The sequence below is a fragment of the Urocampus carinirostris genome, chromosome 7, assembly GCF_059441175.1.
Source record: "Urocampus carinirostris isolate Australia breed hairy pipefish chromosome 7, RoL_Ucar_1.0, whole genome shotgun sequence".
NCBI lineage: Eukaryota > Metazoa > Chordata > Actinopteri > Syngnathiformes > Syngnathidae > Urocampus > Urocampus carinirostris.
Window position 1 is genome coordinate 5,297,461 of NC_142355.1, and position 25,508 is coordinate 5,322,968.

General features: G+C 39.5%; 1 protein-coding gene across 1 annotated transcript in view; it reads left to right on the forward strand.

The window, feature by feature from the left end:
- The first annotated feature begins 204 nt into the window (after positions 1 to 204).
- Positions 205 to 25,508, forward strand: part of LOC148362163 (anoctamin-1-like) — an 82,095-nt gene continuing 56,791 nt past the window's right edge. The window contains exons 1-6 of the mRNA XM_088340211.1: positions 205 to 300; positions 1,674 to 2,018; positions 11,483 to 11,581; positions 16,607 to 16,758; positions 18,706 to 18,760; positions 21,206 to 21,254. Coding sequence (XP_088196337.1) covers positions 205 to 300; positions 1,674 to 2,018; positions 11,483 to 11,581; positions 16,607 to 16,758; positions 18,706 to 18,760; positions 21,206 to 21,254 — 796 coding nt within the window. The remainder of the gene's footprint in view (positions 301 to 1,673; positions 2,019 to 11,482; positions 11,582 to 16,606; positions 16,759 to 18,705; positions 18,761 to 21,205; positions 21,255 to 25,508) is intronic.

The window sequence follows — 25,508 nt, forward strand, 5'->3', positions numbered from 1 at the left end:
CTGGGTCAGTGCAGACAGAAAAAGACACTCAATAGTGAGCTTTCAAGGGAGATCATCTAGCCATTGACAAGAATAAGGATAGTTTTATGTGGGGTTCATTGAAAGATGAGATATTTCAACTAGCAGACAACTCCAATGAGGAGAAACCTTCCAGGATTATTCACCTTTCTGTTGGTTTTTAGCACATCCGTGTCTCGACTGACCATGACGAATGAAGTAGAGTACACAGACCTTTCAGAATCGCCAGCACAGCATATTCCACATTTTCTGCATGATGTCATCTTTCATGGCAAATTTGAGGTGAGTATCCGACACATGAAGTAAGTACATACAGTATATATTTGTACATTATAATATTCAAAATAGAAATATCTTTTAACAAAACAGGGTTGGTACGGGTGTTTGAAATACTTGAAAATGCTTGAATTTTTATGTTGTGTTCTTGAGGTTTAACAAGTGTTTGAATTTTGGGCAATGTGCTTGTAAATGCTTGCAATTGTTGCATAGTTTTTCGACAGGCTGACTCGATAGATTGCACTATATATGAAGAAAACTAAAACAATCCTGCGTAAAAAATTTCGACGACACTGCTCTCTGGTGGCTTCGCTTTACTATCGCATTTCTTAGTTCATTTGTACATTATAATATGGTGCGTAAGTTGCCTATTTAAAATAGAAATATCTTTTAACAAAACAGGGTTGGTACGGGTGTTTGAAATACTTGAAAATGCTTGAATTTTTATGTTGTGTTCTTGAGGTTTAACAAGTGTTTGAGTTTTGGGCAATGTGCTTGTAAATGCTTGCAATTGTTGCATAGTTTTTCGACAGTCTGACTCGATAGATTGCATTTTAAGAAGTGTACGATGTACAAGAAAATCTGTACGAAAAAACGCAAATTTGTCAATGATGGCTACCATCCGGTATACAAGACTATCACGAAACGGCAAATCAATTAAGTCAAACAAGTTCGCCGCGGTAGCCTCTATCTCGGTATCGTTTTTTATCATTGCAAACGAAGCGAGCGGTTTTATGCTACTGTGCGCATGCGTCTGCAGCCTTGGATTTCATGTGGTAGTCATGTAGTGAAAGGAAGTCCGTCTCTTTTTAGAGAACCGGCTTTTTCGGCGCAACTCATTAAAGAGAGCCGGCTCTCAAACGGCTCACTTGCTTTGATGCATTATATTACGAATTACTATGTTGTATAAAGAAGTTAACAAAAAAGGAAGTATAAAAGGAGAAAATGAAAAAAGACAGGTTCGTGGTTATCCCTTTATCACCAACAATAATTTATTGCATAAAATGAATTAATAATTTGAATAAGAAAATGTATTATTCTACTAAATTATATTTGCATGTATTTTTTCCTTCTACAGTGAACGTCCGAGCTACTCAATTTTTGAACTTTTTTTATAATTAACCTCATTCATGTCGAGCAACTCAGTATCTCACAACATAATGTTAATTAACAATATATATGATATAACGCAACACATGTACAATGTAACATATTAAACTACATAAATAAACACGTTTGAAAAAAAAATATGGTGTAAGATTTTTTTTGTATTTTGTAAGGGAAAATACGACAGTTTGCAAGGGAATGGAGCCATGGAGCTTGACAGGTATGAAAAAAAAAATTCTCATCATTAATCTCTACTCTTTGAATCTTGTCAGATGCTCAAGACTGTCACCCCAGAGGAAAACGGCAAATGTCAACGCGGTCTCTACTTTAGAGATGGTCAACGACATGTGGACTACGTTCTCACTTATGCAATGAAGAAATCATCTGGCGCACGTTCCATCCGATACTCAACACATTTGCTGACGGAGAATGCCGTAGCACGTAGCTTGCAACGTAACCGACTTCCAACATCTGCTGAGAGAGGCTTATCTTCACCAACCACAACACTTTCCTCAGGAGAGACGTACAATGGTCAGGAAGATCAAAAATATTTCAGGAGGGAGGAGTTTGAAGGAAAACTTAGAGATATGGGGCTGGAGCTGGAGATCGACAATGATGTGAGTTCATAGCCACTTTCCTCATTGATTTGTATTGACTTGATTTTATTATGACTATTTAGGATGCATCCCATTTATGAAGTTTGTTCTCTAATTTTCTAAATATTTATAGCCAATTTCTAATGTAAATTCTGAAATATTATGCTTGTAAGTCAAGTCAATTTTTAAAATGTCTCAAAGGACTGCACAGGATTACAATGACACAATTACCTGATCTTAAACCAACATGCGGGAAAGGAACAACTCAAAACATCAGCGTGAGGAAAAAGAGAAACATTGAGAAAGGATGACCAGGGTAAATTACATTTAGCATTACAGTACACAAACATAGTAAACACTAGGTAACATGTTGAGAATTTGTCCGGAAAGTGCATGACAGGAGCGACACCCGCAGCCTGTAAACTAGTCCAGAAAGTCCATGACGGCCACGACGCAGTTTCCCATCTCTGCCAGCTGGTCCATGCAGGCGTTCACATGCTTCAGGTGAAACGCTGGTCCGCTGACTCATCTCAAATTGTCATTCTCCTTCGTATCACCACCAGGCAGGCTGTTGGAAAAAGACAGGACAATACAGATTATGAGGTGGGCATCAATCATAAGTTTTGGAATAGAAGTGTGTCTTAAGCCTTGATTTTAAGACTTCCATTGAGGTTGCAGATCTTATCTCCAGAGGCAGGGCATTCCATAGCTCCGGGGCCCGGATGGCGAACGCTCTTAAGCCTGCAGACTTCTTGGCTCTCGGAGTCATAAGTAGACCGGCATTTTCCGAGCGCAGACTCTGTGCAGGAACATAGGGGGAAATCAAATCAGAGAGATAAAAGGGTGCAAGTCCATGCAAACATTTGTATGTTAATAAGAGAACCTTAAAGTCACATGTTAAGTGGACTGGGAGCCAGTGCAAGTTGCCCAATACAGGAGTAATATGCTTAAACTTTTTGGTCTTAGTTAAAAGTCTAGCTGCTGCATTCTGAACCAGCTGCAAACTTTTGATGCTAGACATCAGGAGACCAGAAAGCAAGACCTTACAGTAATCAAGCCGAGAAGTAATACACGCATGAATTAAAACCTCTGCATCTGATTGTAGACCATAAAGATTTGTGTGTGCCGGATGAAATAACCTTCCCTACGTGACATCTGTAACATTACACTGTGTGTTCTCCAGGGAAATATCTGGAAACATCTGCTTACAAACAGGAAACTATGCTTGAAGCAAGCTCACACAAAGTCAGATATATGCAAAGGAACCAATCGCATATATTTGGAAAAATATTACAGGTGTCTGTAGCGTATCTAGCGATCAATACATTATTTGTATTAATAATCAATAAACAAATTAATCTGAAGAGGAAAAAAAAAAAAAATTTATATCAAGCTCGTATTCCTTTTTGTATTGCAAATTAGATCATTTTATCAGGAAATTGGCTGAATGTCACGGACCAGAAACCGACACAGCACCCAATAGCGCTCGTTTTCTCAGTTTTTATTAATAAAGAGGGAGAGCAGGGCTTGCTTCCGCGATCAGACGGTTGACGGCAGTTCCGTGTCGAGCGAGTAGGGTCGAAGAAAGGCAGGAATTACAAGTCGTTAGCCGGGACTGGAGAGCAAAGCGGTGTCAAGTTCGGAAACAAGGTCGGCAACAGGCGACAGGCAGGTAGCGGGGCAAAACAGATCGGGTAACGGGCGGGCAGAACAAGGCAGAGTCAGGTCCGAAAACAGGTTGGCAATGAGGATCAGGCATAGAAAAACAGAGCAGGAACAGAGTATGACGTAAAAGCTTGCCGACCTGGGAGCAACGGTTCGCATAACGATCTGACAGGGATCTCTTGGAAGTCAGGGGTTTAAAAGGAGTTCATCAGCCAATCAGCTGTCTGGGCTGTTGGCGGCAACTAAGCAGTCGCAGGTGCTCTGAATCTGCAATCATGACACTGAAAACCTCTCTATATTATAACCATAAGTGTGGCTATACACACAATCTAACCGTGACTTATTTGAACCATTGAGAGGTTCTTTGTATTTTAATCAAAACATGGTCCGTGCAGCCCTTTGAGACTCTTTGTGAATAAGGGCTATACAAATAAACATGACTTGCCTTGACTTGACACATTCAAATACTCAGGAGAATTTGTTTAAAACAAATCTATGACAGAAAATTGAATAATACGCAACACTCAGGACTGAAAAATACAGGTTGCGCAAACTGAAACTTAAGAAAACTACTTTCCTGGGGAGGCATTATTCTAATCAGACTATTAGTCCCTTTATTACACCAATTGGGGCGGCAGTAGCTCAGGAGGTAGAGCCCTCGTCTTGGGCTCAAAGGATCCCAGTTCGAATCCCGTCTTGTCCGTGTTACATGTCAAAGTGTCCTTGGGTAAGACACTGAACCCCTAATACCCCCAATAAGCAGGTTAGCGTCTTACATGGCTGCAATACAAGGCTGCTATTGGGAAATGTGAAGCACACTGTAAAGCGCTTTGGGAAGTCATTGACTTGAAAAGCGCCATATAAATGCAGATCATTTCATTTCATTTCAATTTATTTTTGATATACCAACATGCGGCTTTGTTCAGTATTATGTTGAATGGTTGAAACAGTTGAGGAGGGTTGTTAAACGTGCAAGCCCAAAAGAAGAAAACAAAGTACAGAAGACAGTCTCAAGAAAAAAAAACATTAATTGCAGGTCTATAATTTGGCTAGCACGGATTAGCAGCACTGAATAAGAATAATAGTGATTCCTTTCGTTGTTTTTCTTTCGATGTCCAGAGTTAAAATGTTCTCTATGTCATGTATCAGTATCATTACATCTGGTAATTACATTCAATTATGACAATCTGGTTGAAGTTGCGCTTGAATGTTTTCTGGGGGAAAAGAAAGGTTTTGACGTCAACATACTTGTCAAGCTCCAGGGCACCGTAACCTTACAAAATGTTGTATTTTCCCTTACAAAATTCAAAATAATCTTACACCATATTTTTTTCAAACGTGTTTATTTATGTAGTTTAACATGTTATATTGTACATGTGTTTCGTTATATCCTATATATTGTTAGTTAACATTTTGTTGTGAGATACTGAGTTGCTCGACATGAATGAGGTTTATTATAAAAAAGGTGCAAAAATTAAGTCGTTTAGACGTTGACCGTAGAAATACATGCAAATATAATTAAATAGAATAATACATTTTCTTATTCAAATTATTCATTTATTTTCTGCACAAAATTATTGTTGGTAGTATACTGATTAAAGGGATATCCACAAACCTGTCTTTTTTCATTTTCTACTTTTATACTTCCTTTTTTTCTGAACTTCTTTATACAACATAATAATTCGTAATATAATGCATCAAAGTAAGTGAGCCGTTTGAGGTCCGGCTCTCGATAGTGAGTTGAGCCGAAAAAGCAGATTCTCTAAAAAGAGACGGACTTCCTTTCACCACATAACTACCACATGAAATCCGAGGCGGCAGACGCACGAGCACAGTAGCATCAAACCGCTCGCTTCGTTTGCAAAGAAAAAAAACGATACCGAGATAGAGGCTTCCGCGGCGGACTCGTTTGACTTGATTGATTTGCCGTTTCGTGATAATCGGTGTATACCCGATGGTACCCATCATTGACAAATTTGCGTTTTTCCGTACAGATTTTCTTGTACGTCGTACACGTCTTAAAATGCATGATAAATGTACTTTGTACGGCAAAAACGTACAGATTGACAGGTATGCGTCAATGTTCAATTACAACAGCTGAAGCTGGCTGTCATTGTGTTTGGCATGATATGCTGGCATAGTAGGTGGGATTGCAATTTCGGGAGAAGTCAAAAAATTAAACCGGAATATACTTTTTATACTTTTCCTCAGTGAGCGTTCCCATCCGACTCCGGATACTTACTTAATTTTGAACTTAAACATTTTCCTCTTTTATACTTTATTCTTAACTTCTTTATACAACATGATATACTTTTTAAAAAGTTATCTTCAACATGTTTGTAGCATAATCTGCAATCGAGATGGAGTGTAATGGAAATATTATTTTGAGTTAAAATGGATGCATGACATGAGGCACGAGTTTCACCTTTTTAAGAACTACAAGCATCATAGCTGGTGAGAAAAAGGATGTGAAATGGACAATGAGAGACAAGTTTACATACCCAAAGGTACATGGTGAAAGTATGAACTCCAAAAAACATTTGTTTGTAGATTTTTTAGGTCTATAACTGCTGCAACGAAAGGGCTCCTTGTCTTTTTTGGTGGAGACATTAGTGCTTCACAGAAAGTTGAAGGCAAACGTCCACTTTGAAAAGCAACATTAAGCATGTTTTGTCACAGACCAGAACGGAAACAGGACTCAATTGCATGCGTTTCTCAGATTTCATTGAAAGAGAGTGAGAGTAAGGCTTGCTTGATTGCCTGATCCGAGGACTGGCGGAGAGCGGGATCGAGCAAGGCGGGGGTGACACTTCCGTGTCGGAAGAAGGCAGGCGGGAATGGCACGTCGTTTGACCAGGGCTGGAGATCAGAGGCGATGTCGAGTTCGTAAAAGTGATCGTAGGCAGGCGGCAGGCAGAACAAGCGTAGTCAGGTTCAGAAATGGGTCGAAAACGGGGATCAGGCAGAAAACAGGTTTAACAGGGACGGCGTCGGCCGGGAACGCTCACTGAGTGAAAACACGACAGCTCGCAACGATCTGACAAAGTTTGAACTGAAGTCGGGGGCTTAAGAAGGGTGTGGCCACCAATCAGCTTGTCCGGGCTGTTGGCTCCAATCAAGCTGACACTCTTACTAGAATTGGAGCTAGTACAGTAGAATAGGTCTTCAAGGATTCTTCTGGGCCAGGGGCTCTAAAACCTCCTGTAGCTTTGAAATTGATATCAGGCCACCTCCTTAGCCAAAGGCATTTATGTCTACTTGAGAGTAGGTCAAACTGTCTAGATCAAACAGGGCCCCTAAGGCCTGCTGAGATGCCTGCGGACCTGTTCTGAAAATAGCTCACCAGTGCCGAGTCATTGAAATCTTCTTGTAAACTGATTTTTTAGTGATAATTAACCGGGCAGTAAAATAGCACCAACATAGTGACAACATGATAAATTGTTATTTTAGAAATGATTATCAATTTGGTTGCCCTTTGCACTGGCTAATTAGCAAAAAAATAACTCTCCTCTCGAAAAAACTAGACACTCATAGTCTAGATCCGTAGTTGCTTACAGATTGTTCAAAAGAAACCTCAAAAGTATTAAGTCTTGTGGAGTAATCACAAATCTATTTTAGGTTTGTGAGGACCAACCCAGTCAGGAATGCTCATCTAGGAACAAGCCTAGAAGCAATCGCTACATGTGCCTGGTACATCAATATTTTGCCTGATTTGTTGCTATGTTAAAAAGGAGAACTTGTTTATAAATGCTCCTTTTTACCAGTTAATAGATAGATAGATAGATAGATAGATAGATAGATAGATAGATAGATAGATAGATAGATAGATAGATAGATAGATAGATAGATAGATAGATAGATAGATAGATAGATAGATAGATAGATAGATAGATAGATAGATAGATAGATAGATAGATAGATAGATAGATAGATAGATAGATAGATAGATAGATAGATAGATAGATAGATAGATAGATAGATAGATAGATAGATAGATAGATAGATAGATACTTTATTCATCCCCGTAGGGAAATTTACACTTCCAGCAGTATCCTTGTGTTGAAAATAAAACAATAATAAAGGATATGGAATATAATACATAAATACCTATTGTAACTTGTTGATATTGAGTATTTAAATAGTTACATAAAATACACACTGTAATAAAAATAGGGTATTATGCAAATGTGTGGGTGTGGTTTAATGTGGGCTTTTACTCCCCCGGGTGGAGTTAAAGAGCCTCATGGCATGAGGAAGAAATGATCTACTCAGTCTGTCCGTGGAGCATATTAAAACGGTTTTTGGAATCTCTTTAATAGCCTCAAAACAATCCCAAAGTATGTCCAGTCCTATTCTTTATCCTACTCGTCTGCCCATGGCATCTCGATCGTCTCCGGCTACCTGACTTGATTCCTTCCTCCGACCACGTTCCGATCTCCCGTCTCTGCCGCTCGACGCTTTTCGCCCTCCGACCATGCTCTGATCTCATGGGCTTCCTGCTTCTCCAGCCCAGCGATCGCCGAGTCACTAGCGTTTGTTTTTTCGCGCATGTGTTCTCTGCTTCGCAATAAAGCTTGGTGTGAAACATTACGTGTTTGGGTCTACCGTCTGTTCTGGTTTTGACACGGATGTAGTAGACTTTCAGGAGAGTTAATTGCTGCGTCGCATACAAAGTCAAAAAGTCAAAGTATGGAAAAAACTAAGAAGTTTAAAATAACAATTTGGGGGGGGCATTCCTAACACCCCCACTCGCAAACACACACTCATAACACAACAAACCAGTGCCTCTGGAACAGCAATCTTCAGTGTCATGCAAGGAACCAAACTATCGGTCCTCCTACTCCAGTTTCCAGTAAACGAAAATGTGCAAAAACAAATCTTGCAGGTGTCTGGATAAGAAGAAATAATAAATGGACGCAACTCTGGACAGCTTTCTCCACTGTTTACGATTCCTGACCTGTTTTTGGGTCGTGGCAAAGTTGTCACCAGTCCATTGCTTAATGTTGTCGGCTGAGTTCTTTTTCGGCCTTCCTCTCCTCCTGCCCCCTTGGACTGTGCCCTCGAGAATTATCTTGGTCAGTCCTGATGATCTTGTGACGTCACCATACCACTGAAGTTTCCTTCTGAGTACAATTGACAACAGTTCTTCAACCTCAGTTCTGCAACCTCAATGGAAGTTTTTAAATCAAGGCTTAAGACACACTTCTATTCCAAAGCTTATGATTGATGCCCACCCCATATTCTGTATTGTCCTGTCCTTTTCCGACTGCCTGCCTGGTGGTGATACGAAGGAGAAGGACGATTTGAGATGAGTCAGCGAACCAGCGTTTGACCTGAAGCATGTGAACGCCTGCATGGACCAGCTGGCAGAGATGGAAAACTGCGTCGTGGCCATCATAAACTCTCTGGACTAGTTTACAGGCTGGGGGCGTCGATGCTGTCATGCACTTTCCGGTCAAATTTTCAACATGTTACATAGTGTTTACTATGCTTGTTTATAGCAATGCTAATTGTGATTCACCCTGGTCATCCTGGAAGGGGGCTTACCATTTGTGAGGTCCTTTCTCAAGGTTTCTCTTTTTCCTCACGCTGAGGTTTTGAGTTGTTCCTTGCCCACATGTTGGTTTAAGATCAGGTAATTGTGTCATTGTAATCCTGTGCAGTCCTTTGAGACATTTTTGTGATTAAGGGCTATATAAATAAATTTGACTTGACTTGACGTGGGGTCTATGTGCCCTCTAATCGTGTTGCGCACCAAATAAACATTATTAACAATAAAAACAATGAAAATTGTGTGGATATTCATAATAGTACTAATAAGTTAAACAAAGAACAAAACAAAAAGCAGCCTTGTAAAGGGTACATATATCCAAGTGAACAAGCTCCAATTTCTCGTGATACAGTGTAACTGAACATGCGCATTCATTATACAAACTGAAGGATTTTATACATTTGACTATAAAGGATTCTGTATGATCAAAAACAAATTACATTTAAATGCAAAAGATATTCACTGGCTGAGCTGTGGGGCGAGGTCAATGCAACCTAGTGGAAAATGATGTCTACAGAAACAGAGGGAACTGGGACAAAGCACTTCTTGACGCAGACGGCCCTGGTGACGTAGAAATGCTCGGGGATGTTTTGACCATTTCAGACATCGAGGCGAGGGGGCTTTCCTGGCATGCCCACGGGAGGAGCCGGCACACCAACTTGCGGAAAAAAACGTGGGCCGAGAGAAGGAAGCGAAAAGATCGAGAGAGGAGGCTTGACGGAGACTCGAGCGACACTAATTCGGCTAATTCGATGGAGTTCACTTAGTTAATTTGTTTAAGAAATCTCAGGGGGAAGAGCATTCCACAACATCGGGGCCCGAGTGGGTTCTCTTCTTGGCTCTTGGGATCACTAGTAGACCAGCATTTTCCGAGTGAAGGCTCCGACCTGGAACATAAGGGGAAATTAAATCTGAAAGATATGAGGGGGCGAATCCATGGATAATTTTGTGTAATACCGACAGAACCAAACTACAGCTTTTCTTGTGCAAAATGTTTATTTTTTCCATCTGTTAATTAATGATTGATCTTTTTGTGCTGTGAATAAGGAAAAAGAAACAGAAAAATATGTTAAAATAAGATAAAGTAACATTATCCACAGCAACTAGAAACACTATACTTAACAGCAGTACTCACCAGGGTCGGGTAGGGTTACTTTAACTGGATTACTTTCAATTACTTTTGCATTACTCCAATGCCAAATATGCTAATAAAAAACAAAAGAAAAGGGCAGCACGGCGGCGCAGTGGTTAGCGCTTGTGCGGCACAGTTCATGTCATGGGAACCTGTCGTGGGTTCAAATCCAGCTCCAGACTTCCTGTGCGGAGTTTGTATGTTCTCCCCGTGCTTGCGTGGGTTTCCTCCGGGCACTCCGGTTTCCTCCCACGTTCCAAAAACATGCATTTCAGGTGAATTGGCCGGTCCAAATTGTCCCTAGGTGTGAATGAGCGAATGAGTTGTCTGTCCCTGTGTGCCCTGCGATTGGCTGGCAACCAGTTCAGGGTGTCCCCTGCCCACTGCCCGGAGATGGCTGGGATGGGCTCCAGGCCTCCCGCGACCCTAATGAGGATAAGCGGTACGGCTAATGAGATGAGATGAGAAGACAAAAGAAACTAAATATGAATTAAATGATGACTCACAACACGTGGTAAGCTTTTTCTCCTGGCTTTGATCTCTTTGATCTCCGGCAAAACGAACATAAAATGCGACAGAAACAAAACCAACATCATTTTTGCTGTTCCATGTGTTCCGTTACTCCCCAAGCCTGCACAAAATTCAGTCATTTTATTCATATTTAGTTTCTTTTGTCTTTTATTAGCATATTTGGTACTGGAGTAATCCAAAAGTAATTGAAAGTAATCAAGTTAAAGTAATCCTACCCAACCCTGGTACTGACCACCCATATTAAGACACACTTTTGATTATGAAATCGATTACGGGGTTTTTCAGACGCTTTTCAGAATAAAAATAACTAAAACATGCTGTGGGGATCAAATAGGCGACACAAACTAAATACAAATATTATGTTTGCCCCTTCAAAGTAATTGATCAATCGATTAACTGTTTAGATAATCTTTTGACCCCGTGATTACGCTACAATAATGAGGCAGCGTCCTCAAAATATTGACCACGTTTTGACATCCCTTCTCAAATAAATCCTCAAAGAACATGGGACATCCGGCTTAAACTTTTCTTTGCTTACATTTTTTTGGCCTGGTTTCACTCAGGGGCAGTGTTGAAATAATATTGTTTGTGTCTTGTTCTCCACAGTCTAAGATTCCCGGTGTGGGCTTTGTGAAGATTCACGCTCCGTGGAATGTTCTCTGTCGAGAAGCTGAATTCATGAAGCTAAAGATGCCGACTAAAAGGGTAAAAGTGGTTGTTCATGATTAAAGTTAGATGTTTTTCTCTGTTTACAGAAAGAAAAAAGGACGTTTTTATATAGAGTGGAACCTCGGTTTTCGAACACCTCTCAGTTCGAAGAAATGGGAGTCCGACCAAAAATTTCGAGAAATTCTTGCTTCGCTGTTGGGTCCAAAAATCGGAGTTCAAACGCCGGTAATGCGTGAGTGCGTACGCTAGGGTGCCATGCTGAGCGGCGTACGGGTGTAGTTTTTGCATGCGGACGTGCTTCATTTTAATATAGGTGTACGAATTGTTTTAGCCCCTAATTATGCCTCCGAAGAAAGTCAGTGCAAGCAGCAAAGTTGCTACAGGTGAAAAAAGAAAAGTAGTGCGTACAACTATTGCATTTAAGAAAGAAATAATAGCAAAATATGACGGAGGTGAGCCAGAGTCTGATCCTCTCCCCACCGTCCACCTGCGCCTTCTGCTGACCACCACAATTCTTTTCTTTATCCTTTTTTTTATTTTTACACGTTCATGTTAGCGTAATATTTCGTACGGAAGATTACGATAACGCGAACGTACGATTAGCCTGGGTTAGCTTTACGTTAAACATTCAAGGTAAACATTCAGGATGTTAGAACGGAGCCCAACTTTCAGGGTGTTGGAACGGAGCCCCCTTTCCAATGAACCGCTCACCACTTGTTGTGGAGACCCGGGTACTAAATGACTTGTAAACGACCTGATTTTTTAATTTTTACACGTTCGTGTGAGCGTAAACTTTCATACAGAAGATTACGATAACGCGAACGTACGATTAGCCTGGGTTAGCTTTATGTTCACGTTAAACATTAAGGGTGTTGGAACGGATTAAAACCATTTACATTATTTTTAATGGGAAAAATGATTTCGGTGATCGAACAAATCGGTTTTCGAACAGGGTTCTGGAACGGATTATGGTCGAGAACCGAGGTTCCACTGCATGTCATTTGTTTCAATTGCTATTATTGCTATTAGGAGTTAGTGGAGTGTATTTTTTAATGACTGTATTAGATAAATTAACAGTGCACTCTCAATATGGCCGTTTCTTCTGTACTGTAATGAAGGCTAATTTCCCCACTCCCCTGCACTTCAGTGCAGGCATTTACAATACTCGACCAAACAGTGCCTGGAGTTGTACCAAAATATCTTACCCTGTTGATACTTCCAACCGTAGACAGAAATTTTGTTTTATTTATAATCAAGTAAAACCAAAAACACTGAAACTCAAAAAGAACGTTTACTGATGATATAAGATGAGGGTTGGCCTCAATGTTCCCTGTAATTTTCCTTACGGGTCTGAGCGTTAACACAAAGTCGGTGAACAACGCTTGAAACAACAGTGAGCAACCATAATCCCAAGTGTGGCAAGATAATTAATTATCAAACATGTCCAAAACTTGACATTAAGTTAAATTTTGCTGAGTTTCCGGCAATGCAAAATTATTTTGAATGAATTGACTCATGCAAAGGTTGTACGGCCTACAAACGTCGTTTGTTCTTACAATTCTTTCACAAGATATCCATTTCTTTTTATTTCCTGATATATTTTGTCGCATTATATTAACATTTTTGGGGGCTTATTTAGTCGGTTGCAAGATACAGAACTGTACTTAATCACATTTTTTAGTGGAAGTACAATTTTGGCAACAAGATTCACTTGATATAATTAGAAATTATTTGAATGCAACTCAAACTTTTTCTTCTTTTTCCGTGTTTTTTTCTACTTTTTTTAAAATTCCTTTAAAAAAAATCTCATTGTGTTATTTTTTTCCTAGCTGTTACTTTTTTTTCTTTTTGTTCTCTATTAACTTTTTTCCTTTGTTTCTTTCTTCTCTTTTTTTTCTGGCTTTTTTTTCTAAACTTTTCCTTCTCTTTTTCACTTCCTGTTGTTTCTTTTTTTCTCAGCTTTGCACTACTTTTTCATTTTGGTATTTTTTTTCTTTTTTGTTCTATTCACCCCTTCCTTCAAGTCATTTTGTACATAATTTTTACATACTATTTGGTCATGTAGGGATTAAAGAAGCAAAAACAACCTGAAATGCAGTTTAGGACCCGAAAGAGCCGGTTCCTTTTAGTGAGCCGAGCCGAAGAAGCCGGTTCTCGAAAAACTCTGACTTTTCTCTACGTAGTTCTACTTGACTTCAAAATACCGCATTTAGAACACAGCGTCAGGGCAACCCGTGTATTTTTACCTACTTGCACTGTCACTTTGACTTAATTCGTTTCTTAATTAGCAATTTCAAGCCCTGATTTTTGTGAGCGGGCAAGATTTTCTTGTGCGTGGAAAAGCTCCGGGTAGTGCGCAATTGCGTGCACACACGCAGCTTAGAGGGAACATGGGCCCTTGGTGATGGAAGCAGCCCTCCTGTGGACTCTGTGGTAGTATATGCTCTACAGAGAGGGCAGTGTAGTCCTGGTGATCCTTTGAGTGTTCTTAACCACTCTCTGCAGGCGTTTGTGGTCCATAGCTGGGATACTGCCGTACCAACAGTGATGCAGCTGGTCAGGATGCTCTCCACCATGCACCTGTAGAAGTTGCTGAGGATTTTGCTCGACATTCCAAACTTCCTCAGCCTCCTCAGGAAGTACAGGCACTGTTGAGCTTTCCTGACCAGCTGTGTGGTATTGACAGGGTTGGGTAGGGTTAATTTAACTGGATTACTTTTGGATTACTCCAACACCAAATATGCTAATAAAAGACAGGTGTGGATGAGCGAGCAAATTGTCTATCCCTGTGTGCCCTGCGACTGGCTGGCAACCAGTTCAGGGTGTCCCCTGCCCACTGCCTGAGGATGGCTGGGATGGGCTCCAGCACCCCGCGACCCAACTGAGGATAAGTGGTGCAGATAATGGATGGATGGATGGATGGATGGAATTAAGAAAGGTGCTACATATGGGGAGGAAATTATAAAACAGGCGACACAACCACTGTCAGAAACTCTGGCTTGTAGAATCTAAAAGATCTTGGAGCGGCAGTAACTCAGGAAGTAGAGCAACCGTCTTGGGACTGAGAGGTCGCAAGTTAAATTCTCAATTTCTCCGGGTTATATGTCGTAGTGTCCTTCGGCAAGAAATTGAACCCTTAATGTGTTGTTGGCTTTATATTTGTTGAGCAAAGAGGATAATTTTTTTTACAGATTTATAAACATTTAAATTATGTTTTTACTGTGTTTTCAGTGCTAAGGTGTTAGTATAAAATTTGATGTTATTCTTTGTTCTTCTTTTATATTTATTTTACCCTTTGTTATTGTATTTTATCTTTTGATTCTTCTTTTCTCATTTTTTTTCCTTCTATCCATTATTTTCCCCCTTTTTTAAGTCATTCCGTGGGTAATTTAACATAATAGAATAGAATAGAATTGAATAGAAAAGAATAGAATAGAACAGAATAGAATAGAATATACCTTTATTGTCATTGTTACAAAATAGGTTTACATATTGTGATAATGGGTAATGTAGGGATTAAAGCAACAAAAACAAACTGAAGAGGCATTGGCTCTTTTTAGTGAGCCAAGCCGAACAAGACACTTCTCTAAGAATAGTCGGAATTCAAATCTCTACAACTAAACTCCGGTCAAACATGTCATCACGGTGCTTAGTATTTGCTCAGAAATTTTTAAATTATTTGACATACAACAACATACTTTTAAAGTAAAGGAAATAGTTAATTTCCCTGGTAGCTATCGTAGATTCCGGACTATAGAGCACACCTGCTTATATGCCGCACCCACCACATTTTAAGAGGAAAACCGATTTTGTACTTACACAAGCCGCACCTGTATATAAGCCGCATGCGCCCACATTAAAAAATGTAACACAAACACAAAATCAACCCAAACCCGACTTTAAGTCCCGCGATCGAAACTAAATGTCCTTCATTAAAGTACACAGTCCAAAAATCACAACCGGCAAAATGAACGGAAAATGATATCGATACTTAAGGTTTGATGCAGACCTGCAGAGTCCGGGTCCCGTTGAAAGTAATCCAAGGAAAAAAGTGTATATTTCCAAAGGTAAGGGTGGGAAAAATATATATCCACTATTGTCCGCCGCGTCCACAAACAGGTCTGCCTGTTCCTCACCTTTACCCCACTTCCCGTCACCCCGCGTTTGTTCCGTCCCTTCTTTTTCATTCGCCCGTGCAAAACATATCAGAATAAGTGTCTAAAATGAATACAAATAAATACATTACAAAAATATGCAGTTGCTAATACATACTATACATGGGTTACACATATTTACAAAGAAAGACGGTACACCAAGAGAGTTTTCAAAGCTTTAATAATTATAATATAACATTCATCTCAAACGGTGGCTGTGACAGGGCAGTTAATGGTAGCAACACGCTAGCAACACACTCGCAACACAGTAAACGGGTCTGGTAAAAAACATACCGTACTTGTAAAAATCACGGTAAACCGTCCTCATCTTCCTCTTTGAACTAAAGCCATCAAAGTCGTCTTCCTCAGTGTCGGAAAGAAACGTCGTCCCACGCTCGCTTATTCCAAAACACGCTAGCAACACGCTCGCAACACAGTAAACGGGTCTGGTAAAGTTTACGTGCAGTAGCTCTGTTTCCTTCTTTATCGGACTGCTCGATTGCTTTTAGCTTGAAAGCTGCGTCATGTGCCTTTCTTTTTGCATTTTGCATGATGAGGGTATGTTTACGCTAATTTAATTTATGCACAAGCCAAGAAGTTGCAGTCTTCCTCGGCGCATATATCCCACCGGTCTAAATCTTACCTTTTGTACTCGAGCGCCGTTGGCGCCCGTTAGAAAAATGACATAAATTGGCCGCATCACTGAATAAGCCGCAGGGTTCAAAGTTATGGAAAAAGGTAGCGGCTTATAGTCCGGAATTTACGGTAGTTAGTTTCACTATAGAGTAATTCAGTTACCAACTCTGTTACTTTTTAGAAGTAGTGAGAACTTATTTCACACAGATGTCCGTTTATGCTCAGATGAGGGTCCATGCAACCATATTATCTAAATATTTTTTCTTTGTAGGTGTACGAACTGAAAAGATCCAGTGGCGTTAAAGAGAAGCTTAATCTATTAGTCAGCAAAGCGCTTGAACCTCTTCATCCTCGCGTTGAGGAGCCACAATTGAAGAACATCAAGCACCTCTCACACACTTTTTCCAGGGAAAAGCAGCACTTGTAAGTTTTTACTGGTAAAAACACTTCCTGTTATTATTGTGTTGTAAAATTGACCATCGCAAAGCACTTGTTTCTGGTTTCTTTCATTTGAAAAGGGACAAGTATGTTCCATAAACTCATGTCACATACTATAACATTTTAGCCAAGGCTAATTCTCAATATCTGTCCCCAGAAGGATTTTTACAGATAAAAACATGCATAAAATACACAAATTTATAAATCAGCACAATTGCAGAGGCAACAGGAGGTCACATATCCAGGGTTGGGTAGGGTTACTTTAACTCGATTACTCTCAATTACTTTTGGATTACTCCAATACCAAATATGCTAATAAAAGACAAAAGAAACTAAATATGAATAAAATTATGACTCACAACACGTGGTAAGCTATCTCTCCTATCTGACCTCTGATTAAAAAGTCTATGGGTTTATGTTTAAAAAGAACCCAGTTTGACTCTTTCTTTGGTTCAGTGGGTAAACAGTTCCAGGCTTTAGTGCAGTGGTAGGAAACCTATGGCTTGGGAGCCATATATGGCTCTTTTCATGAGTACATATGGCTCCGAAATAAAATGTAACTATTGCACATCTCTCTGTGGCGTTCCAAAGTCAAGTGATTTCATCCCGATTTTGGTCCATATAATGCCGAAGCATCTTAATGCAGAAGTTCGATAAGAAACCATTCAAATTGATAAATAATAACGCTGGCAAACGACTTTGATTGGGTGAGCAGTACAGGTGGGCGGATCCCTGCACACAGCGCAAGCCACTTCCTTCTCTCTCGCTCAGTCCAGTCTACACCGAAAGTGAATATGACCGTATGCTTATCGTTTGCAGTCATTTGTGACATTTTTACAAAAGAACTTTGCATGCACATTGTTTTGAAACCGTTAAGGACAAATTTCATGGAAAAAAATTGCCTCAACACTCTTAACTGAAGGTGGGAGACAAATTGTAAATGGCATATTTACATTGATTTGGGACACAGGATTTGGCATTATCATCATTTCATACATTTGATGAAATCATCAAATGACACACAGTGAAATAAAATGTGCTGAAGAATTAGCTTTTGTCTAGAGAGCGTGCTTGGCAGTTTTTTCAATTTTGTCTGAAAATATATGATGTGGCTCTCTCAATTTCGTTTTAAAACCTATTTTTTTTATGGCTCTTTGGGTCAAAAAGGTTCCTGACCCCTGCTTTAGATAGATAGATAGATAGATAGATAGATAGATAGATAGATAGATAGATAGATAGATAGATAGATAGATAGATAGATAGATAGATAGATAGATAGATAGATAGATAGATAGATAGATAGATAGATAGATAGATAGATAGATAGATAGATAGATAGATAGATAGATAGATAGATAGATAGATAGATAGATAGATAGATAGATAGATAGATAGATAGATAGATAGATAGATAGATAGATACTTTAAGCTTTTTGTAGGTAGTTTTTACATCTGGGGTAACCTATCTGCCTGTCTGTAAACGATGGTGTTGATATTCAATTTTATTCTGGTCTAGGAAAGGAGAATGTCAAACAATGCTAAATCAACAAAATCAAAATTGATGAGTAGACTTTTTGGGGGCATTTTTTTCACATATAGCTCTACCCTTCTAAATGTAGGCATTGTGTTTAATTTGAATGTTATTCAGGGTTAGAAGAGGGTAATTTATTTCGAGAAAAACTGCTGAATCAGCAAAACCACAAGTGCCGGGTCATTTTGGGCCATTTTCACCTCTGGAGTGACTTACCTGATTGCTTGTAAAATATTGTGATCCTGGCCAAACTTGTTCCTTTCTGAGAGAGTAAAATTTCTTTCTGGGAAAGCTGCCGAGTCAGCAAAACCAAAAATGATGAGTCAGATTCTTGGGGCATTTTTCATATCTAGCGTAACCTGCCTAACCCTAACCCCTATTTTTGTTTTGTTTGTCATTAGGTTTGATCTTTCAGACAAGGATTCGTTTTTTGACAGTAAAACCAGGAGCTCCATTGTAAGTTTATAGTTTATATTACAATATCTCTGTGTGTTTTTATTTGTGCGTATGCGGGTGCGTGTGTATATATATGTATATATATATATATATATATATATATATATATATATATATATATATATATATATATATATATATATATATATATATATATATATATATATATATATATATATATATATATACTGGACTGTCTCAGAAAATTAGAATATTGTGATAAAGTTCTTTATTTTCTGTAATGCAATTAAAAAAACAAAAATGTCATACATTCTGGATTCATTACACATCAACTGAACTATTTCAAGCCTTTTATTATTTGAATATTGCTGATTTTGGCTTACAGCTGAAAAAAACTCAAAAATCCTATCTCAAAATATTAGAATACTCCCTCAGACCAAGTAAAAAAAACAATTTTATAACAGCAAAACTAAATCAAACATTTGAAAATGTCCATTGATGCACTCAGTACTTGGTTGGGAATCCTTTTGCACGGATTACTGCATCAATCCGGCGTGGCATGGAGGCAATCAGCCTGTGGCATTGCTGAGGTGTTATTGATGCCCAGGATGCTTCGATAGCGGCCTTCAGCTCATTTGCATTTGTAGGTCTGGTGTCTTTCATCTTCTTCTTAACTATACCCCACAAATTCTCGATGGGGTTCAGGTCAGGGGAATTAGCAGGCCAATCAAGGACAGTGATGCCATGGTCAGTGCACCAGTTACTGGTGGTTTTGGCACTGTGGGCAGGTGCCAGATCATGCTGGAAAATGAAATACTCATCTCCATAGAGCTTTTCAGCAGATGGAAGCATGTAGTGCTCTAAAATCTCTTGGTACACAGTTGCATTTACTCTGGACTTGATGAAACACAGTGGACCAACACCAGCAGCTGACATGGCTCCCCAAACCATTGCTGACTGTGGGAACTTCACACTGGATTTCAAGCAACTTGGATTTTGCTCCTCTCCAGCCTTTCTCCAGACTCTGGCGCCTTGACTTCCAAACGAAATTCAAAACTTGCTTTCGTCTGAAAAGAGGACTTTGGACCACTCTGCAACTGTCCAGTGCTTCTTCTCCATAGCCCAAGTCAGACGCTTCTTCCGTTGTCTTGAGTTCAGAAGTGGCTTGACCATGGGAATACGGCTATTGTAGCCCATTTCCCGGACACGTCTGTGAACTGTGGCTTTTGATACCTTGACTCCAGCTTCAGCCCACTGTCTTTGAAGCTCCCTCAAATTCTGGAAGCGGCTCTTCTTCACAATTTTGTTAAGGCTGCGGTCATCTCTCTTGGTTGTGCAGCGTTTTCCGGCCACATTTTTCCCTTCCAACAGACTTTTTGTGGATATGCTTTGAAACTGCACTCTGTGAACAGCCTGCTCCTTGAGAAATTTCTTTTTGTGTCTTACCCTCCTGATAGAAGGTATCAATGATGGTCCTCTGGACAGCAGTCAGATCAGCAGTCTTCCCCATACTTGTGATTTAGTTTACTGAACCAAGCTGAGTGTTTTTAAGGCTCAGGAAACCCTCGCAAGATGTTTCGAGTTAATTAGATGATTCAGTTTATTAGTTGAATAGCCTACTTGTATACTTTTTCATGATATTCTAATATTTTGAGATAGGATTTTTGAGTTTTCTTAAGCTGAAAGCCAAATTCAGCAATATTAAAATAATAAAAGGCTTGAAATAGTTCAGTTGATGTGTAATGAATCCAGAATGTATGACATTTTTGTTTTTTTAATTGCATTACAGAAAATAAAGAACTTTATCACAATATTCTAATTTTCTGAGACAGTCCAGTATATATATATATATATATATATATATATATATATATATATATATATATATATATATATATATATATATATATATATATATATATATATATATATATATATATATATATATATATATATATATATATATATACATATATATTCATTTGTATATTATTAACAAGAACAAAAGCAGGACGTTGCTTAATAAGATATTTTTAGGAATGTACTTGTTTAAATATATGCTCATGAACTGAAATGGACGTTTTCTATCTCATTATGTATTTCGCTGAGAAGAAAAAGGTGATATCATAAAATAAAACACAACTGAAGTTACATAATTATGACTAAATAAATAAGGTTATAAATTAAGAAATTATATAATCATGACTAAATACAGGCTGTGACATTTTAAAATTAAAATAGTATTTAAGATCAGAAGCTAGTATTTTTAACACTTATTCTCTGAAAGTCTAAGGCAAAGAGTTATCAGAGAATTAGCAGACAGGTGAATAAAAAATCTTAAAAACAAATATTCTTAAATCATTGCTTTAAATTAAAATTGTCAGCACACTCTAATTTGGTAACTCAAAATTAAATGAAAAAATAGCTTCAAACACACATTCTATGAATGTTTCCGGAGTAATTAATTCATAATTTTTGTTTTAGGTGTATGAAATACTAAAAAGGACTAAATGCAAAAAGAACTACAGCATGGGTAAGTCTGATATCTTTAAAAAATAAAATATTCAGAACATATTTTATAAAACAGACTACTGATGATGTACTGGTATTTTAATCACAACAACCCAGTATTGGGGCAGCACGGCAGGGCAGTGGTTAGCGCGTGTGCGGCACAGTTTTAAGGTGTGGTTCGAATCCAGCTACCGGACTTACTGTGCGGAGTTTGTATGTTCTCCCCGTGCTTGCGTGGGTTTCCTCCGGGCACTCCGGTTTCCTCCCACATTCCAAAGACATGCATTTCAGGTGGATCGGCCGGTCCAAATTTTCCCTAGGTGTGAATGAGCGAGCGAGTTGTCTGTCCCCGTGTGCCCTACGATTGGCTGGCAACCAGTTCAGGGTGTCCCCTGCCCACTGCCCGATGATTGCTGGGATGGGCTCCAGCACCCCCGCGATCCTACTGAGGATAAGCGGTGCAGCTAATGAGATGAGATGAGATGAGAACCCAGTATTGATATGTTTATCAGATATGTAATTTCTCGTCAAGACTTCCAAATTAGGTGTCTCCTGAATTGAAGCCCTACTTCCCTCTAGTCTGCTTGGGCATACAGTATGTCAGGACAATCTTCTGCTTTCACTTCCAAGTTCATAACGGTCCGTGTTTGCGTGGCAACCGGCTGTGGCAAAATTTATAACTTTGTTCCATTTTCTGAAAGGTCCAGGTGAGCTCAAATAGCTATCACAATGTTCTCCTTGAAGTTACCGTATTTTCCGCTCTATAGGGCGCACCGGGTTATAGGGCGCACCCCCAAAAAATGGTTTTTGGTCCTATATCTTCCATACATGAGGCGCACCAGATTATAAGGCGCTACAATGGGAACGTCGACAAAACAGTCAGATAGTCAGTCAAACTGTCATGGTCGCCTTGGCGACCGGTCTGCCCCGCCCCCTGGACCCAGCTGAAGCAGTTCAACTAATCGAGTGTCTGCTATTTAAGGCTGGATTTTGGGCTTTGCGGGTGCGGGCTCATTACATATACACACTCCCGGTCTGTTATGCCTTGTCCTGTTTTAGTTTAAAACATTGTCCGTTCTGTTATGCCTTGTCCAGTTTAGTTGAGTTGGAAGAATCAACTGTTTGTTTTGTCATGTCCCAGAGTTTTGGACAACTTTTATTTTGTTAAATAAAACTTTTGGATCGTTACGCAATTGAGTTCTCCCTTCCTGCCTCCTGCCTCCGTTCTGGTCCGATCACCCCTTCGACCCCGACGCGTCTCGTGACACAAACTTATTACCCCCTTAACATTCCCAAAGCTTGCAAAGACGCAAATACGTGTCGAGAACACGTGCGGATGCGGTGTCCGTACGATGTCACTCAAATGCATCGTTCCATCATTCAGAAGGTTAAAGTCTTGGGATTCAAGAAATGCCAACCATTCCTTAGTTTCTATTTTCTTTTTCGCTTGCAACTTTACTGTGCATATGACAATAAACACTTGGAATTGAGTTTAATTTAAAAAAAGACCCATCACAGAAACATCGATATCACTCTGAAACAAGATACTGGGAAAATATATAGCCGGAGTAGCTCACCGAAGTCGTTGTGTTCAATAATAATGTGCAACCATGGTCCTCTTATATCCGTGAGTGTAGTAAATCCAGGAGAGCAAAATTATTACAAACACAATACAGAAAAGTGGCTGCTTGCCTTTGTTGCGAGACCTTGCGACTTAATATTGATCCATATATAAGGCGCACTGTATTATAAGGCGCATGGTCAGCTTTTGAAAAAAATTAAGACTTTTAGGTGCGCCTTATAGTGCGGAAAATACGGTAATTGATTTAAAAAAGATTGGGTTTTTTTCCACTTGCTTGGAGAGAGCGCTAATGTTTGCAATGGTGCACATGATGAACCGTGGCAAGAGAAAGAGGCAAACCTTTTTTTTTGCAGTTTATATTTGTTGGATGGCAGCAAACTGTAAATCAGGGGTGTCAAACTCATTTTAACTCGGGGGCCACACGATAGAACGAACATTCTGTTGGGGGCCAGACTAGTAGATTAAAGAGAAAGAAAAAGAGGGATAAAGAAATAAGAGAAAGAAGGAGGGAAAAGAAGAGAGAGGGCGGGACAAAGAAAGAGAGAGATGGGGAGAGCGTGAGAAACAATAGAGATAAAAAAAGAAGTCGTGAGAGAGGGGAAAAGAAATGGAGTGGAAGAAAAATTTCCAAGAATAAATAGAAAGACAGAAGGAGAGAAAAGGGAAAAGAAAGCGCGATTTGTAGGAAGAGAGAAAGAGAAAAGAGAGAAAAGGAAAAAAATGAAGTTAGAGCAAAAGAAGTTAAAAAGACAGAGAGAGAGAGAAAGAGACAAAGAGCAACAAAGGAAGAGAAAAGGAGAGACACAGAGAGTGAAAGAGACAGAGACAGAGAGTGGGGGAAAGGTGTGGAAGAGAGAGAGAGAGAGAGAGAGAGAGAGAGAAATAAATACGTACAGTACAGTGTCTTTGTGAGAGGCACTTGGCTTTGACAACATCAAGTTGACATATTTCAACCTGCAGCTTGTTTTTCTCGTGTGCTTCTCTAATTGTTGTCTCGCTGGCTGGATTCAATCCCTTGGCGGGCCTGATCTGGCCCGCGGGCCGCCTGTTTGACGCTTGTGCTGTAAATGATTAAAAAAACAGCCAGTGAAGACTTGCTGCGAGAGCTTTTGAAAACTAGAAAGCCTAGCATTTCTCGTTTTTTGTTTCCAACAAAGATGCGAGCTGCTGAAGAATGCTTACGCTGCCTTACTCAGTGTTCTGGTTTGCCCGCGTCCCTGCGTCCTAGACGCATCATTTTTGCTGGGGACGCATTGGATCAAATCAACGTGCGTCCCTGGAACGCAACTTTTTTTACACCAAATTATCATTATTACCCAATTACTTTTTTTTTTTAACAAAGATTTACCGCACTCCAAATTTATCGTCAGGCAGATCCGTCATTGTTGTTATGGTCTCGCGCCGATCTCGGCAAACGAGATCTCGGCGGCAAACGTCGCTTCGAGATGACTTCTTTTGGTGGTTGTCGGGTGAAAGAGAAGTATGCCTCCATAAAAACAGTTGGTACTAGGTGCAAATCAACAAAAAATTGGTCATTTCTTCAGTGTCGGTAATAAGTCGAAACATAATACAGAAAGTGGTAACAACGACAATAATTCCGGCACGAAGAAACGGCGGAGAAATTCTTCAGAAGACCGCGAAGGCAAGGAAAACACGTGTTTTGAAGCCAACGATTCGAAAAAAGATATTGAAAAAAATACTCCTAGCAAGAAAAGGACTTTTCTGCCAAAATCGACTCATTATATTCCTGGTTACGCTATGAGGAGGATGATAATGGAGGCTACCTGTTCTGTGATGCGTGCACCCAGCGTGACAAAAAAACTGGATTGCATAAATCACTTCGCAATACGAACTTTCAGAAAAGCACATTGGATCGGCACAACGACAATGAAAACCACAAATTAGCTATGGATATTCCGTTGCTGCAATTGGACCTTGAGAAGGCAGGGACAGCAAACCACGAAGAATATATGAACTGAAAAATCTGAAGTGATTAAAACTACAAGAATATATAGACTAATATTTCAGCAATCTTATTTTGTATAATGTACAATATTTTTCTGAACTGAAAAATCCGAAGTGATAACTGCTTTGTATTACCAATTGAGTGCGATGATTAAAACTGATTGAATATATACATTTATATATTTATTTATATATTTGTCGCCGATTTGCAATTTCAACTTCTATAACACTAAATTTTGGGGAGCCATAGATCTCTGTTGGGACCCTTAGATTTTTGAGCATGCGAGTCCACGGGACCCATCACTTTTCAGAGGTAAAATAAACACTGCTTACTGTCTGCCCGGCCGTCTGTCGGACTATCTGGCCGACTGTTGCTCCCTGACCACGTGCGTCTCCATTCAAGGAGTATTTCCCTCTGTCCCTAATGATGGATGAATCCCAACTCTCAAAGTGCCACCAACGTGGAACAAATCATCCATTTGCCTCTACAGTGATACCCCTACATTCAAGATGAACTTGTTTTCGTATTGTGCCCGTATCTAGAAGCGCTCGTTTTCTGAGTGAATTTTCCCGATACTAAATAACTGAAAACCCATCAATCCATTTCCGGCCTGCCGAAATCATCCAAGTTATCCCTAGATAGCTATAAAACACATCATTTTCATTAATAAAACACTTTCAATTCATAATTGAACATACAATTACAGTAATAAAATAATAAGATGATAA